At 54.7% G+C, this 15,193-nt stretch overlaps 5 protein-coding genes across 5 annotated transcripts; 3 read left to right on the top strand and 2 right to left on the bottom strand.

Annotated features, from left to right (window-relative positions):
• Window positions 1–480: 480 nt before the first annotated feature.
• On the top strand, window positions 481–3,826 carry PG986_009177 (Nup93/Nic96-domain-containing protein; the record flags this gene model as incomplete). The annotated part of the gene is made up of 2 exons (XM_066845399.1): window positions 481–3,432; window positions 3,506–3,826. The coding sequence occupies 2 exons, from the start codon at window positions 481–483 to the stop codon at window positions 3,824–3,826; spliced, it is 3,273 nt and encodes a 1,090-aa protein (XP_066697797.1).
• Window positions 3,827–4,636: 810 nt separating this feature from the next.
• Window positions 4,637–6,883, top strand: PG986_009176 (uncharacterized protein; the record flags this gene model as incomplete). Its single annotated transcript, XM_066845398.1, has 3 exons — window positions 4,637–5,042; window positions 5,288–5,500; window positions 5,664–6,883. 3 exons carry the CDS (start codon window positions 4,637–4,639, stop codon window positions 6,881–6,883), a joined length of 1,839 nt encoding a protein of 612 aa, XP_066697796.1.
• A 179-nt stretch (window positions 6,884–7,062) lies between these two features.
• Window positions 7,063–9,402, bottom strand: PG986_009175 (uncharacterized protein; the record flags this gene model as incomplete). Its single annotated transcript, XM_066845397.1, has 5 exons — window positions 7,063–7,209; window positions 7,775–8,559; window positions 8,620–8,895; window positions 8,950–9,321; window positions 9,387–9,402. 5 exons carry the CDS (start codon window positions 9,400–9,402, stop codon window positions 7,063–7,065), a joined length of 1,596 nt encoding a protein of 531 aa, XP_066697795.1.
• A 570-nt stretch (window positions 9,403–9,972) lies between these two features.
• PG986_009174 (uncharacterized protein) lies at window positions 9,973–10,422 on the top strand (the record flags this gene model as incomplete). The annotated part of the gene is made up of 2 exons (XM_066845396.1): window positions 9,973–10,181; window positions 10,288–10,422. Exons 1-2 carry the CDS (start codon window positions 9,993–9,995, stop codon window positions 10,420–10,422), a joined length of 324 nt encoding a protein of 107 aa, XP_066697794.1. The 5' UTR covers window positions 9,973–9,992.
• Window positions 10,423–11,011: 589 nt separating this feature from the next.
• PG986_009173 (plasma membrane ATPase) lies at window positions 11,012–13,931 on the bottom strand (the record flags this gene model as incomplete). The annotated part of the gene is made up of 3 exons (XM_066845395.1): window positions 11,012–11,058; window positions 11,126–13,605; window positions 13,666–13,931. The coding sequence occupies 3 exons, from the start codon at window positions 13,929–13,931 to the stop codon at window positions 11,012–11,014; spliced, it is 2,793 nt and encodes a 930-aa protein (XP_066697793.1).
• Window positions 13,932–15,193: the final 1,262 nt, after the last annotated feature.

The following is a 15,193-nucleotide window of genomic DNA, read 5'->3' as shown; positions in this document are numbered from 1 at the left end:
CTAGGTGAACCATGGTATTTTTTGTTTTGGTGATTCTTAACGGGATTGCTGAGTTAGGGGCAATTCCAAGCTGGGCTCAGATCATTCAACGACATCCTAGGTAGCATGTATGCAACTTGATAATGGTGTACCTCTACAAAGACACTTTTCCATTGATACCTGAGGCACTTTTGTTTACCAGTCAACTGATAAGGAGGCCAGTATAAAAAGCACGCGAAGGAGGCAAGTAGGCATCCAAGTTCAAGCTGGAAGGTGCTATCAAGCTGGGTTAGGCGGGCACTTGCCTACATCTGTTCCCACTAAAAAGACCCACCCAAGCTACAAACCGTTTCCGCCTTGTTGATTTCCATCCCAAATGTTTTCTCAGCTTCGCTAACGGGATTTTACCTGGGATAACAACACCAGCATCGCTTTGGCCTTGCTGTGACGGTTTGCTCGTCTATCTATTCTTGAGATCGCCAGAAAGCTCCCTGAAACATCATGTCGGGCTTATTTGGGGGCAAGCCCTCGCCGTTCGCCGCGTCTACTACTCCCGCGACTACGGGCAGCAGTTTGTTTGGGTCGACCACGCCGGCGCAGCCATCGCAAAACACGGCCAACCCATTGGGCCAGACTCCCAAGCCAGGAGGTCTCTTCGGCGGTCTTGGTAGTACAACGAACCAGCAGCCATCGCCTTCACCCTTCGCGAACACGACGACCCAACCTCAAGCAGGCGCCAGTGTCTTCGGCTCAACCCTGGCAGGCCAGAACCAACCGACCAACCCATCACCATTCGGCTCATTGGGCCTTTCGACGAACAATCAAGCAACCCCGGGTCTATTTGCTGCTTCGCAGCAACAGTCAACAGGCAATGCTACCAACGCGCAGTTGCAGGGCCCCACGACTGGTTATTTCGATAGCTTGCTGGCAAAGAGCAAGAAACAAGCCGCTGGAGAGACGGCCCTCGAAGATCTTCCCAGCCTTCAGCTTGGCTTGGGCGATTTGCGCCAGAAGCTTCGGAACCTAGGCCCACGCGCTCAAGACCCCCTCCAAAGCAACAGAGCACAGTACATGCTTGCTGCCTCGGGTGTTGATCCAGGCGCAGCGGTGAAGGATCTGAATTACTTCGATATCCAGGCAGGTCGCGTCGAACGACCAACCTCCAACGCTGGCCCCTCGGAGCTAGACGTCGACACATATCTTGCCAACCTACAGACAAAGACAACACTCAGCATGATTGCGGAGGGATTAGAGAGGTCGGCCAAGGAATTCGACAATTTCCTCGAGGATAATATCACGATGGAATGGGACGCGCAGAGGAAGCGAATCTACGAGCACTTCGGAATTCAGACTAGGGACAGCGGCCCCGATAACACTGCTGGGGCACCCAAGGAGTCCGTAGGAGGCTTCGGCCGCCCGCGACGGACCAAGGCCGCACGCTCAACCCCAACTGGTGAGCGAGCCAGTACGTTTGGTAGATCTGGTCTACAGAAGTCCGTCATTGGCACGCCCAGCAAAATCGGCTCCCACCAGCCCGAGTTTACCGATGTGGAGAACCAGTCTGGAAAGAAGTCAGCGATGGGTGGCGCGGCTTCCGTAGATGACCGATTCTTGCGAGAGAAGCAGGGAAAGCTCGCGGACAAGATCCGAGAGCTCAACCGTCATCGACTGGAGCAAAGACCTTACCCCCTGCTCCACGAACTGAGCGATGTCGAGAGCAGATCAGGCGACCGACACGCACAACAGGTTGTGGAGGCATACCAGGCCGTGATCTCCATGGTTGGTGAGAATGCTGAGGCAGAGACTTTCACAAATAACGCCACCCCTAGAGAACGTCAATTTGCCAAACTATACCTCGAAGGACAAAGCAACACCCCACAAGCCGTGGAGATCCGCAAGAGGATTCTCAAGGGCGCCAATGGGTTTTTGGAGAACAAGTTCTTCACAGAAGTCGAGACCCTCATTACAAAATACCCCCGCGAGGCAAATCTCGGCGGTCGTCCAGATGTTGTTAGCAAAATCAAGGCATATGTTCGCTTGCGACATGCGCGCAGGGATCTTGTGCCGGACAACACGGAGCTTCAGCAAGTTGGCGGCGAATACATCTGGGCTTTGATCTATTATCTCCTCCGATCTGGTCACGTCACCGAGGCGGCTGAGTATGTCAAGGCACATTCGACGATATTCCGCACAATTGACCGTACCTTCTCGTCGTACCTGCTCGAGTATGCCTCGAACGAAGACAGGCGGCTGAGACGGCAACTACAGGAGCGCTGCAACAACGAGTACACGCAACGAGCCCGCAACGCCCCTGAAAACAGCATCGACCCATTCCGGATGGCCTGTTACAAGATTATTGGCCGTTGCGAGATCAACAACCGTCAGCTCGAAGGGCTGAACACGGAGATTAATGACTGGATATGGCTCCAGTTCAATCTTGCTCGGGAATCCGACAAGTCAGGAGATCTCCAGAGTGAATCTTTCACGTTGATAGATCTTCAACAGACCATTCGTGAAATTGGCGCCAAGCACTTCCCAAAGACGCCAGCTGAGGATTCGAACGGCACCTTTGGCATGTACTTCTTCTTACAAGTCTTGTCGGGTCAGTTTGAGCAGGCGATCCAGTACTTGTATCCCTTCTCTTACGTGGATGCTGTCCATTTCGCGATTGGTCTCGGGTTCTACGGTCTCCTGCGGCCAGCCGATCCATTCGCAAACCCCAACGACCTGGTCACCTTCAACACTCGAAACCAAGCCCAGGTCAGCTTCGGCAGGATGCTGGGTTACTACACTCGTGACTTCAGAGCGGCCGACGTTGCGTCAGCGGTTGACTACTTGGCATTGATGTGCCTCAACGCCGATCTAGACGGCGACGCCGGAAGCCAGCAGGCCGAGCTGTGCCACCTTGCTCTCCGTGAGCTGATACTTGAGACTCGTGAGTTCAGCAAGCTGATTGGCGATATCCGACCTGACGGACGTCGCATTGTTGGCCTCGTTGAAGAACGTGGCCCGCTCATTGGCCTCCGCGAGGAGGACGACTTCGTCAAAGCGGTTACGCTGCAAGCTGCCAGGTATGCGGACGACAATGGGAGAACGACGGATGCAGTACTTTTGTACCACCTCGCGGAAGACTACGACAGCGTGGTGACTATCGTGAGTCGGGCGCTGAGCGAGGCCATTTCGCTCGACATTGGTGAAGATCCGATGCGACTTCAACCGGTCAAGCCCCGAGGAGGGGGTAGAGAGGACGAGATCCAGCCTGGCAGCAGTCTCAGCCTGGCGTCGATAGACGACCCAGTCGACCTAGCAAGAACCATGATGGGGATGTACGAGAAGGACGCCATGTTCTACACCAAGATTGAGGACCATAACCGAATCGCTTGCCATCTCTTGCTGCAGATGAGCGAGATCAAGGGCATGGTGGAAGGCGGGCAATGGTCAGAGAGTCTAGACGTAAGTGACAGGAGATTGAAAGGTTCAGGTGTATTACGAAGCGAACAAGGTCGTCTAACTAACTTGGCAACAGAGGATACGAGTGTTGGAGATTCTTCCTCTCGATGCCAACGGCGACCCGGCCATTATTCGACACTACGCGTCCAAGTTCTCGGGCTTGTCGCAGAGCGTGTCGATGAACGTGCCGAACCTGCTGATGTGGACTTTGGCATGCTGCATGAAGCAGAAGGAGCAGATGATGAGCGGGCAGTACAGCGGCAACGAAGGGGCACGACGGACGATGTTTATGAACCTCAAGCAGATGACGATGGACCTGACGACGTACACGAGTCAGCTCAAGTACCGGTTCCCGCCGCACATCCACCAAGCACTGGCCAGAGCCACGGCAGACTAGGCATTAGCTGGGGAATTGGCGCAGGAGGACGTTGGACGAGGACGAGGACGAGGTCGAGGGCAGGGAATATAGGCGTAGACGGCAAAAGGATTAGATTTCTTGGCTGTAGCAAGCCGCCTCATTTCCGGACACTTGACGCTAGCCACCTAACAATCATGAATGGCATAAAAACATGGGCCAAATCTGCACCTGCATCGTATCGTATCGCATCGTCTCCATCGAATCGTGTTTAGGCTAGCTAGGTTGTGTATGTAGGTACCTCTTAGGTAGGTAGGTACCTAGGTAGGCTGGTACAGTAGGCTCTGTAGTGGCCTGGCTGGAGCTGCTCTCAGGCCACCTGCCCACTTGAAGTTAGGGTGACTCAGGGCCCAGATTTGGATCGATCTGCAAACCTCTCCCCCCGGCAGAGCCCAGCCAAGCCCAGCCAAGCCCAGCAGACTCCAGAGCCCAGTCGTGGCCCGCGAGTCGATAAACCAGGAATTTTCTCCGGCTGTCACTGCGAGTCTGCGACCCCCGGGCCAGCCATTTGCTGCCATTTGCTGCTACTTTCGCTCGCTTACTTACTGCTTGCTTGCTGGCCACCTGCTTGCGCGCGCTCACTGCAGTACGACGACAGCAATGCGGCTACGGCTGCCACTCTCCGATTCGGCATTCCCGATTGCGGCCTGATGAGCCAACCCGTTTCCCTTTCCTTATAATCCCCTCCAAGCTATAGCCCAATAGGAAGGATCCCCTTGTACTTCTCTTCCCGCCTTATCGGGGGCTTGGGGTTTAGGGCCGCCTGCGTGGTCCGTTGGTCGGGCAAAGAGAATGCCGTCACCCTCAACCGCTTCTTCAGGCCTTCCACACCAACAAGTTCACCATCACCATCACAATCCCTCCTCCTCCACCACCACCAACACCACCACCTCCGCCTCCGCTTCCGCCTCCGCCTCCGCCTCCGCCTCCGCCTCAGCTCCTGCTGCCGACAGCCACACACCCGCCGCCTCCATTGGCTCGCCCTCGGCCTACCAGACGACCACCGGTCACAAACGGGGCCTGTCGCAGTCCCTCGATGGCCACTCGCCCGCCGAGTCCAACGCCTCGTCGCCGCACCCGCTCCGAGACAACACCTCGGTGCCCAATGACCAGAGAGCCAAGAAGCGGAAGCCGGGGCCGGGCTCCAGAGGCGTAGCGAACCTCACGCCCGAGCAGCTCGCCAAGAAGCGCGCCAATGGTATGTCATCAATCGTTGCTTTTTTGGCTAGAATATACCGGCCACTACTGCCTTGTCCTTCCTTGCCCGCCCAGTGGGGATGGGGCCACTTGTCTGCATTTTCCAGCTTGCCCAGATCGACATCTACTCTCCCCCACACTGTCGCCTCGGTGTCGTTGTTGTCGAACGATTGTAACGCCATGCGCGCGCGTCTAATTTATGATATATCCTCCTTGTTGCTGACCACCCGATCCTCCACTACGTAGATCGAGAGGCCCAGAGAGCCATCCGCGAGCGGACCAAGAACCAGATCGAGGCCTTGGAGAAGAGGATTCGCGACTTGACCTCGCAACAGCCCTACCAGGAGCTTCAGGCTGTGATACGCGCCAAGGAGGAAGTCGAGGCTGAAAATGCCGATCTCAAGAATCGGATGGCCTCCATCGTGTCCTTGATCCAGCCGGTTTTGAGAACCCCACAAGGTCGGTATTCCTCCCTTCTTGCAATGGGATGTGGTTCTCCTTCACAGGCCGGGGGCAGCTTCGCCGACGCTGAACAACTTGCATGTCATGTTGTATAAGTTAGCTGGCTCTGATGTGCATCGTCCACCTTGGGCCTGAGCTGGGCGGCTAACTGTGATTCTAGCAGGCGATGGAGCATACAGCGCACCTCCTATACAGCCCTTCATAAATGCGCAGGCAGTTCCGGCTGCCCAGACTCACTTATCCGCTCCTACCACCTCCACGCCTCCGAGTACAGCTTCGCCCAACTCGGCTGAGCAATCGTGGCAGCCCTCGGGCGCACACAGCACAGGGTCCTCGGTACAGGCAAGCCCAAACTTTGCGCAGGTCAAGCTGATCGGCCAGCAACGGGCACAAGCTCTCGAGCTGGGCGCCGGCGAGCAACTGAGACTGGATTTCCTGTTGGATCCATCCTCGGCGCAAAAGCTGAACCGGATGCAGACTGGCATCAATGGAGCGCAAGACTCTCCAGCCTATAGCCACTTACCTATGAAGCATGATTGGAATGGCGTCCCCATTCCAACGGCATCACGCTCAGGCTCCCTGGCGCAACCCCTGGCACAGCCCCAAATCCATCATCCATTTCAAAATGGAGGACAGGTAGGACACGATCAGGATCCCTCGTGGATGGCCTTGTCAGCACCAAAGAACTGTGGTCCGACGTGTCCCCTTGACAGTCTTCTCCTCGACTTCTTACATGAGCGGCGGCAGCGTGCTGCGGAAGGGGTCTCGGCACATGAGATTGTCGGGCCCCGTTACCCGTCTGTTTCGTCGCTTCTCAATCCTGCCAACAGCGCCTACTCGCACCCTCTTTCAAAGGTGTTTACTGACATCCTAGCTACATTTCCGGGCATATGTGGCTTGCCTGAACGCGTTGCGGTACTGTATGTGATGTTCCTGGTGATGCGCTGGCAGATCTCGCCGTCCAAAGAGAACTATGATCTGCTGCCCTCCTGGGCACGCCCCCAGCCCTCACAGGTCTACATTAGCCACCCTGCCTGGATAGACCACCTGCCGTTTCCCCATATGCGCGAGCGCATGGCGAAAGACTATAACCCGGCGGACTATTTCTTTGAGAACTTCTTCATCCCCTTCACCACCACACTGAGCCTGAACTGGCCGTACGAGGAAACGGACTGTCTGCTGCAAAGCCCCGATGGCGATGAGTTGCTCATCAATCCCGTCTTCGAGCGGCACATGCGCCGGCTGGAGAACTGGACACTGGGCGATGCGTTCCACCAGACGTTTCCTCAGCTTGACGGGACGTACAACCTCAAACGAGATGGGAGCATCGCTCGGAACAACCGCGACGGCAGCTTGGAGGTCAGACCAGGAAGCACCTAATGTGTATATATTTGGCATTACGTGATGGCCGGGAACGTTCGATGTACATTTTCTTTCTCGGGTCGAGGAGGGGCAACATTGTGGGGAGGCAAAACGGATGGTGACGCTCACTCACCTGTACGGAGAAAAAAAAGTATCAGTGCATTGCATGGTCACCGGAGTTGTAGGATGTCTGTATTTTATCTTTCACTTTCGGCGTTCGTTGTGCGGCGGTATTCTGGGAGCTGGTGAAAGGGCCAAGGGACTGGCAAGACGGGCTTACACAGCTTGGGAGCGGCATTGGCGACTATTATGCCATCATACGCTACATCCCTATCGCTATAGCACTGGGTCATTATCCACTGTGTCGGTTTTCTTCCCCGCCACTGAGCGAAGAGTCATGATAGTGGTCAAGGACCTAGGCGATGTTTGGGAACTTAAATGGGCTTGTATTTACGAGTTGATACGTGTACGTATATTGGGCATGACAATGGGATGCTTGGTGTGGCTTGTGAAGGCATTTTTGGACGCAGGATGCTCCTGGCATTACATTTACGGGATAGTGTTCGTTCATGGTCGCCGCGTGGATGTGTGTGCTTTGAACCATGTTACCAGTATGCGCTGTTGACGCGGGTATCTACCTGCTCTCACATGCTTGATAATACAATAATAGCTCGGTTCCCTTGTGGTGATATATTCGTAGGTATATATCTCCCTTCCCTCCCCTCCTTACCAGGTAATCCATTCCCCCCTAATGGCGAAAGTACTGCTTCCATCATATCATTCCGTCCTGTAAAGAACACGGGTCATTTAGTGTCATTGGCGTAATGTTTATCCAACTGGATATCATGCCTCGTCATCCATGTTCCTCACTCCAAATGAGTAGGCCTGGAGGTTACTGCCGTTACCGACGAAGAGCGTGGGGTGGTTGTCCCGGGGCATCGTCTCGAACTGCAGCGACTGGATTACGCCACGGTGAGACCGGATCTGGTCGATATCCGGCGACATCAAACGGTGGCCAGTCTTGGTGGAATAAACAGCGACTTTGCCGTCATCGTGCGCGGCAGCAACGATGCCGTTGTCTTTGTCAACATCGAGTCCGATCTGAATGTGCGGGCCGTTTCGGTACTTGGGGAATTGGATAACGGGCAAGACGTGCGCAAGGGTAGGGTGATGGCGATTTTCTCGCGCATTGTTGTTGTTACTTCTGCGGCTGGTGTTGCTACTGCTACTGCTACTATTTGTATTCCGCAGCATGCGGACGTCGTAGATGGCCATGGAGTTCTTGAGACCGCTGACGAGGACGTGGTGCTCGTTCAGTGACTTGACGTGGGTGATGGGCGAGCCGAGCCTCTTCGAGACATCCCGGGTATCGTCGTTACGATCTCGGACGTCCTTGATGGACAGGTGCCCGGGGCGCCCGCCAGCCAACAAGATCGAAGGATGTTCGTTTAAGAACTCGAGGGCGAATACGTCACGATATATCTCTGCGTAGGCGGTGGCGTGGGAGGAAGGAGCAAGCCATTTAGGGTCTCTTTCAGCATCCCACTGCAGAATTCCACGATTAGACCCAATCGCACACACCGTAGACGAAGCAGCCGGGCCGGGGGCGATGACATTGATCTGGTAATCGGTAATTTTGCGGTTGTGGCCAGGGATTCGCACGTTGGTAAAGGGGCTCTCTAGTTCTCCGGTTCCTATTTTGATAATTAGCGCAAACCACCACCAAGACAGCGATCCTGTGCAGCTTTTCTTACCCCATCCCAAGAGCCATTGGGGAGTTGTGCTTGTCGAGTTTGCGGGCGCTTCGACAGGCTTGAACCTCCAAAGGGACATTTCCCTCCCAGGGGCACGACTAGAAACCAAAACGGTCGTCGAGGGCTTATGAAACTTGATATCCGATAACTGCGACACTGCCAGCTCGCTGTATGGGTTGCCACGGGGCGTGTTGTAGTTGGCAAGCAACTGCCGATGAACCCTGCCATTCCGGTCTCTAGGGATGTATGTAGAGAACAGCAAGAGCTCATCCAAGGCTTGGGAAGATGTTAGAAGAGAACCCCCAATAGTTTGTATGCTCTTCGACTTACTTGCGTATGCCACTCCCAGCCCAGTCTTGGTGTCGGCGCCAATAACGCACAGCTGCCGGACGTTGGTACTCGAACGCCAACGGGCGTCGGCCAAGGGGATCGTGCCCTTCTCCACAATACCCTTCGCATAGCCGGCCTCTTGGACATCTCGGCGGACAAGGCCGTACTCGCGAGCATAGATGTCGCCTGTCAAGGCGTCGTTCATCAGCCGGGAGCGCTTCAGCCGGCCCTTGTCCAGGCTCAGGCGCTGGAGGACGGCGGCGGCCTCTTGGCTTTCCAGGCGGCGTTTCTTGACATTGTCTGAGGACCAGGAAGAGGTCGTAGGGGCGGTCCGGCTACTTTCCACTTTGAAGTAGCGTTTCTTCTCTTCATCTGCGGAAAAGGTTAGCAGAAGGTTGGGTGTAACGGATCAGGCCTTGACTTGCCGTAGAAGTAACCTGGGATCTCCCTCATTGTCACGGTCGATATTGCAGGGCATCGCAAATGTAACAGGTTCCCGGCCGAAAAAGTCTGCAGCGATGGCAGTAACGAGCTCTCCTCCCCTCCAAGGTACCAAGACAAGATACCACGCAAGCAGGGAAACAGAGTTGGAAGGAGGTCGGGAGGAAAGGGTCACGTGACGATTGTCGCGATACTTTTTGTATGGGTACATGAGGTTGATAGCGATAGCGAAGCTTGTAGTGTAGAGCTACGTCAGTACGGAGTAGGAGGGACGTTGACAAAGAAGACCCCGGCAGTTGGTACCTTTCCGCGTTGCCCATTACTCGTACGACGAGTGAGGCGAGCAAGCATCCGCCAGCATCCGCCAGCGCCCGCCAGCGCCCGTCAGCTAATAAGCTCGCAGCTAGCTGCGTAAGTACGTGTGCAGCTCTGGCTACCCCTCACCTAAATTGGAGAAGCTCCAGTGCTTGCTTGCTTGCTTGCCTATGTGACTTTGTGACCCCTCCTCCCTCTTCCTCCAAACTCCAAGACACACCACCACTTCGATCCTATCCTCCCCTTATCGAACCACCCCAAATCTGCAGCAACAACCAACCGCCAAAATGGTCTACACCCTAACCGTCCACATGTACGCCAAGGACGATGCCGAGTGCATCGAGAAGCTCAAGCTCAAGCTCATCGAGGCCGCCCGCGTCTACCGCAACGACAAGGAGACCGTCGACTGGTTCGTCATGCAGGACGTCAAGGACCCCCGCGCCTTCACCGTCGTCGAGCGTTTCGAGCAGGAATCCGTACGTCTCTCTCTTTTCCCTTCTCTCCCATTCCTCTCTACACAAACGCCCACGGCGAGAGCAACGCAAGCGAGCTGACTGGGCACCATCCCTGCCTGTAATATAGAGCCAGAAGTACCACTTGGAGAACCCTTACTGGAAGACCTTTGACCCGTATGTGATTCCTTTGTTGGCCAAGGACATGGACCTGCGAAGACACGAGGAGCTCGACACCAGCAAGGACGTCGTTGTCCCTCAGTAAGCTATCTAATAAATAGAATCTGGACATCTTTGGTTACCGCATAGAGACGGGTGCAACCGAAAATCAATTGCATATATATACATACATATATACATATATATACATATATATACATATATATACATAAGTACCATATACTGTCACCATGGACCTCACCTACAACGTGACCAGGTCTGGGACGTGATGGTAGCGATGGAACATGCAAAGTAGTGCGCCATGTTTGATACGACAACCACCAAGCGGCTAATGGACATCTACATCAATGGATTGGTTTACTTCAATACGAGGTACAAAGAATACATCACAATCAGAAGCACAAGGGAGAGGTTATTATTTATACTTTTTTCATTAGGTCTTCTAGAAAAACTAGGTAGGGAAATCTGTAGTGGGTATAGTATCCCCCTGGCACACACTTGCGGTATTAGGCAAGTTGGTGGCCACTTATACAGGTAAACAAAAGAATGTGAGCGTCTTCAGACATGCCACGAGACCAGTTTTGCTGCCCCGGGTTGCCAAGAGTCCGTCACAAGCAAGAATCCCCGACGGTGCTGGCGATCAATTTGCGCCGCCCGGTTCATACTGGGGTTGTCTATTGAGACTTCTCGTGCTGGGTGGAGACACGTTGGAGCGAAACAACTGTGAAACAGGTTAGCAGACTGGTCAAAGGTAAAGTGCGCGCAGATGAGGGACATTGTAGACTTACCGAAATCCTCGAGAGATCGCTGCTTCTGGTTGCCCTTGGGCGACTTGCCGTGCATCAGGTTGTCGAAGCCGACAGAGTCCTGGAGCATGTAGTAGAGACCTCCCATGATACAGAAGACTCCGAAGGAGAAGATCCAGACACGAACGACGGCGACAATGGAGGTAGGGTCTCCATGCTCGAACCAACCCCAGATACAGAAGCAGGTGGCGACAATGTCGACAACCAGGACAGCGCCAGACAGCTGCCAAGAAGGCATAGAGGACCAGAAAGGACCGTTGGCACGAGTGATGAAAATCAGCCAGTTCTCAGTGAGGGAGACCTGAAGGAAGATGACCTCGTCCAGGTTACCGAAGTTCTGGATGATACCGCCGTGGATACCCTGGTCGGAGATACCGCCAGCGTACATGGTGGTGACAGTGATCCAGGTACCGACAGCCAGAACAACACCGAGAAGGACGGACATACCCCAAAGCTTGGGCAGGTTCCACTTGACGGGGGACTTGGAGAAGGGAGCGTTGTCGTAGGCAATGGCAAGGGTGGCAACATCAGCGAAAATGGCGATGAAGACGACGAGAATGATGTTCAAGCTGCGGTTCAGAATAGCGATCCAGAGACCAAGGTAGATCTCGAGATGGATGGACAGGGCAATTCTGTAGACAACGTAGGCGTACATTCGGTGGAAAATTTGACGGGAAGTCTTGAGGGCATCAATAATGGCACCAAGACCGGGGGCAAGGAAGACGATATCGGCAGCAGAGCGGGCAGCGTCGGAGGCACCCTCGACAGCAATACCGGTATCAGCCTTCTTCAGGGAGGGGGCATCGTTGACACCGTCACCAGTCATGGCAACCAGGTAGCCACGCTGCTGGAGAATCTCGACGACGTTGTACTTGTGCTGGGGGAAGACCTCGGCGAAACCATCAGCAGCCTCGACGAAATCGTAGACCTCAGAACCGGGCATGTCACCACCACCACCGAGACCAAGGCGCTCAGCGTTGTAGACATTGGTACCGAGACCGAGTTGGCGGGAAGTCTCACGAGCGATACCGACGGCATCACCAGTAAGCATCTTGATGGACAGACCGAGAGACTTGGCTTCGTTGATAGTGCGGGCAGTATCGTGACGCGGGGGGTCAGAGCAGGGCATGATTCCGAGAATCTCCCAAGCACCCTCACCTCGCTTGCGGGCAACACCAAGAGAACGGAAACCACGGGTAGCGAACTCAGCAACCTTGTTCTTGTAGGCCTGGTCGACCTCCTCGGGAATGGCGTGGTCCTCCTCGACAGTCTTCAGGACGAAAAGAGGGGCACCCTTGACACAGGTGATGACCTCACCCTGGGGAGAGCGGACAATGGCGGTAACCTTCTTGGAGACGGGGTCGAAGGGGAAGAACTGCTCAACGTGGTACTTGGACAGGACACCCTTGGCACGGGGGTAGTACTTGAGGGACTTGAGGAAAGCCTTGTCGATGGCATCAATACCCTTCTTCTTGCGCGAAGCAGCCAGGCAGGCAGTGAGCATGAGGTCCTCGGGGTCAACGCCGGCAACAGTGTAGGGCTCGGACAGAGACAGCTTGTTCTTGGTCAGAGTACCGGTCTTGTCAGAGCAGAGAATCTCGACACCGGCCAGGGACTCAATGGCAGACAGCTTCTGAACGATGGCCTTCTTCTTGGCGAGGTAGGCAGCACCGACAGCCATGGTGGTGGTAACGACGGCAGGAAGACCGACGGGGACACCGATGATAGTGATGGCGAGAGTGAAGCGGAGGATATCAACAATGGGGTTGGATCGGTAGAACGAGGAAACCCAGACGACCAAGTTGGTAAGGACGACGAGAACCAGAAGCACAGTACCGATGCCGTTCAGGACCTCAGTGAAGTGACCAGTTCCGGAGTTGGCTTGGTTGACGAGAGCAGCAGCGCGACCGACGAAGGTGTTGTCACCGGTGGCGGAGACAACGACGAAGGCCTCACCACGCTTGACGGAAGAAGAAGCAAAGCACTGGTCGCCCTTGTGCTTGTCGACGGCAAGAGATTCACCAGTGATGGCAGACTGATCAACTTGAAGGAAAGCATCCTCAGTGACGATGCGACCATCGGCAGGGATAATGGTACCCTCCTCGACTTGCAGGATATCACCGGGAACGACTTCGGGGGCCTCAATCTCCTTCAGGGTACCGTCACGGAGGACGACAGCCTTAAGAGCGAGGGTCTTCTTGAGTTCGTCGACAATGGAACCGGCCTGGAATTCCTGAACGAAACCGACGACAGCGTTGAGAAGAAGCAGACCGCAGATGACACCGAAATCAATCCAGTCCTCCAGACCAGCAGCCAGGACGGCCGCAGCCTCCATGACGAACTGGATAGGACCGACGAAGTAGGAGAAAAACTTGAGGATCAAGTTCTCCTTCTCCTCCTTCATCTGGTTGAGACCGAACTTTCTACGGCGGCTGGTAACTTCGCTTTCTGTGAGACCCATGCTGCGGAGACAGTTAGCATCTAGTGTCATCGGGGGTGGGGTGTGGGGGAGAGTAGCTTACCGAGTGTCTGTTTGGAGCATGTCCTCGGGGACAGTACGGCCGGCGGCGGGGTTGGCGTCGCCCTCCTCCTCATCCAGGTCATCGCCGCCATCTTGGGACTCGAGGTCCTCAATGAGGGCGTCAATGTCCTCGTCTTCGTCCTCATCGTTCTCGGCCTTGACCTTGGCGGGGGCAGGGTCGGCGTGGTGGCGTTCCTTCTCGTCGAACTTGCCGGACTCAATGTTTGTGTTCAGCGCCGGTGCGCCGGCAGGTTGTGACTCAGCCATGGCTGGCGAGTGTGTATTATTAGGGTAAGCTGAAGAGCTTCCTTGAGGTGGTGCAATTGGTGTATAATTAGGTCGCGATCCAAGGATGCTAGGTGTGTACGAGAGAGTCGGCAAATCCCAAAAGGAATGCTGAAGAGATGCTGAAGTGGTTCTTCTTTAGGGTGTTGTCCAGGATTATAACGTCCAAAGGAGAAGAGAGGAGAGGCACGTCAACCTAGTCGTCCGTTCTGACAGAGGCGCGTAAGGGAAAAGGAAGGAGGAAAGAGTGTCGGAAGGGAAGAAGGCTTCACTTATAAAAGACGAGGGCAGGTGGAGCACTGGTGAACGGAGAAAGCAACGCAGAAGCGCAGAATGCCTTCCCACGGCGCTGCCAAAGTTCCAGGGTGCTTCGCTCAAGCAGGAAGTGGCCAGTGCAGCTGGTTAGCGTGGAGATTTTTTTTTCGGTCGTGGTTACCTTGTCAGGCACGGAACGAACGTTGTGATCGGAGGTACCGGCTACCGTGCACAGTGTGCTGAGGGTGGTGTGTGTGTCTGTACAACGAATGTTTTTTTCCTCCCGCTCTGGGCTGTCGCTTTGTACCTGGGGGGGACCTAACTGGAGATACCCACGGTAAGATTGCTACCCCAACTAGGAAATAAACACTGGGAGAGCCAGGGTAATCTCTCAATCCAAACAAAGCTCCAATGGCGTAATGAGCCTGGCGTTGCCTTTCTGATGCAAGAATTACTGGCCATTTCCCCAGGAGAACAACCAATTCTGCATTCAATGCAGTTCAGTTGCCCTACAGATTCTACCTGCTGATTGTGTGTGTGCCCTTTTTCTTCTCCCATGTTCTCAGAAATCCAAAAATGCTCAAAATGTGCTCTGAGCTGCTTGACTGGCCAACTAGAATTATTGAGTTTGCCAGACAAAAGATGAACGATTCTGCTTGCCGGTATGTCCTGGCTCAGCATGGGTGCTGTTTGTTTTGTCCCCAGAAGGTACGTACCTGAGATGGGATAGCCTACATAGCTCTCTCCTTCATCCATCCGTTCCATCCATACCATACCTCGAATGTAAAGCAGCCTAGTCGAAAGAGAGAAAAAAAGCTTGGAGCTCCCACCGAATGGCCCCACCCCTCTAGCGGCTTTCGCCAATCATCGGCTTCGCCCTCATGCCTGCTTCAGCGCGAGCGTGCCGATTCTACAACGGAAAGGGTAAGGAACAAAATCGCGCAAAGCTGGGTACATCTGACTCTGACGTCGGCGGGAAGAACGAAGGA

This window comes from Apiospora aurea, assembly GCF_038362705.1.
Source record: "Apiospora aurea strain CBS 24483 chromosome Unknown utg000006l_segment0_segment0, whole genome shotgun sequence".
Lineage (NCBI taxonomy): Eukaryota > Fungi > Ascomycota > Sordariomycetes > Amphisphaeriales > Apiosporaceae > Apiospora > Apiospora aurea.
Note: the sequence above shows the minus strand (reverse complement) of the source record. Positions and strands in the feature narration are given on the sequence as shown.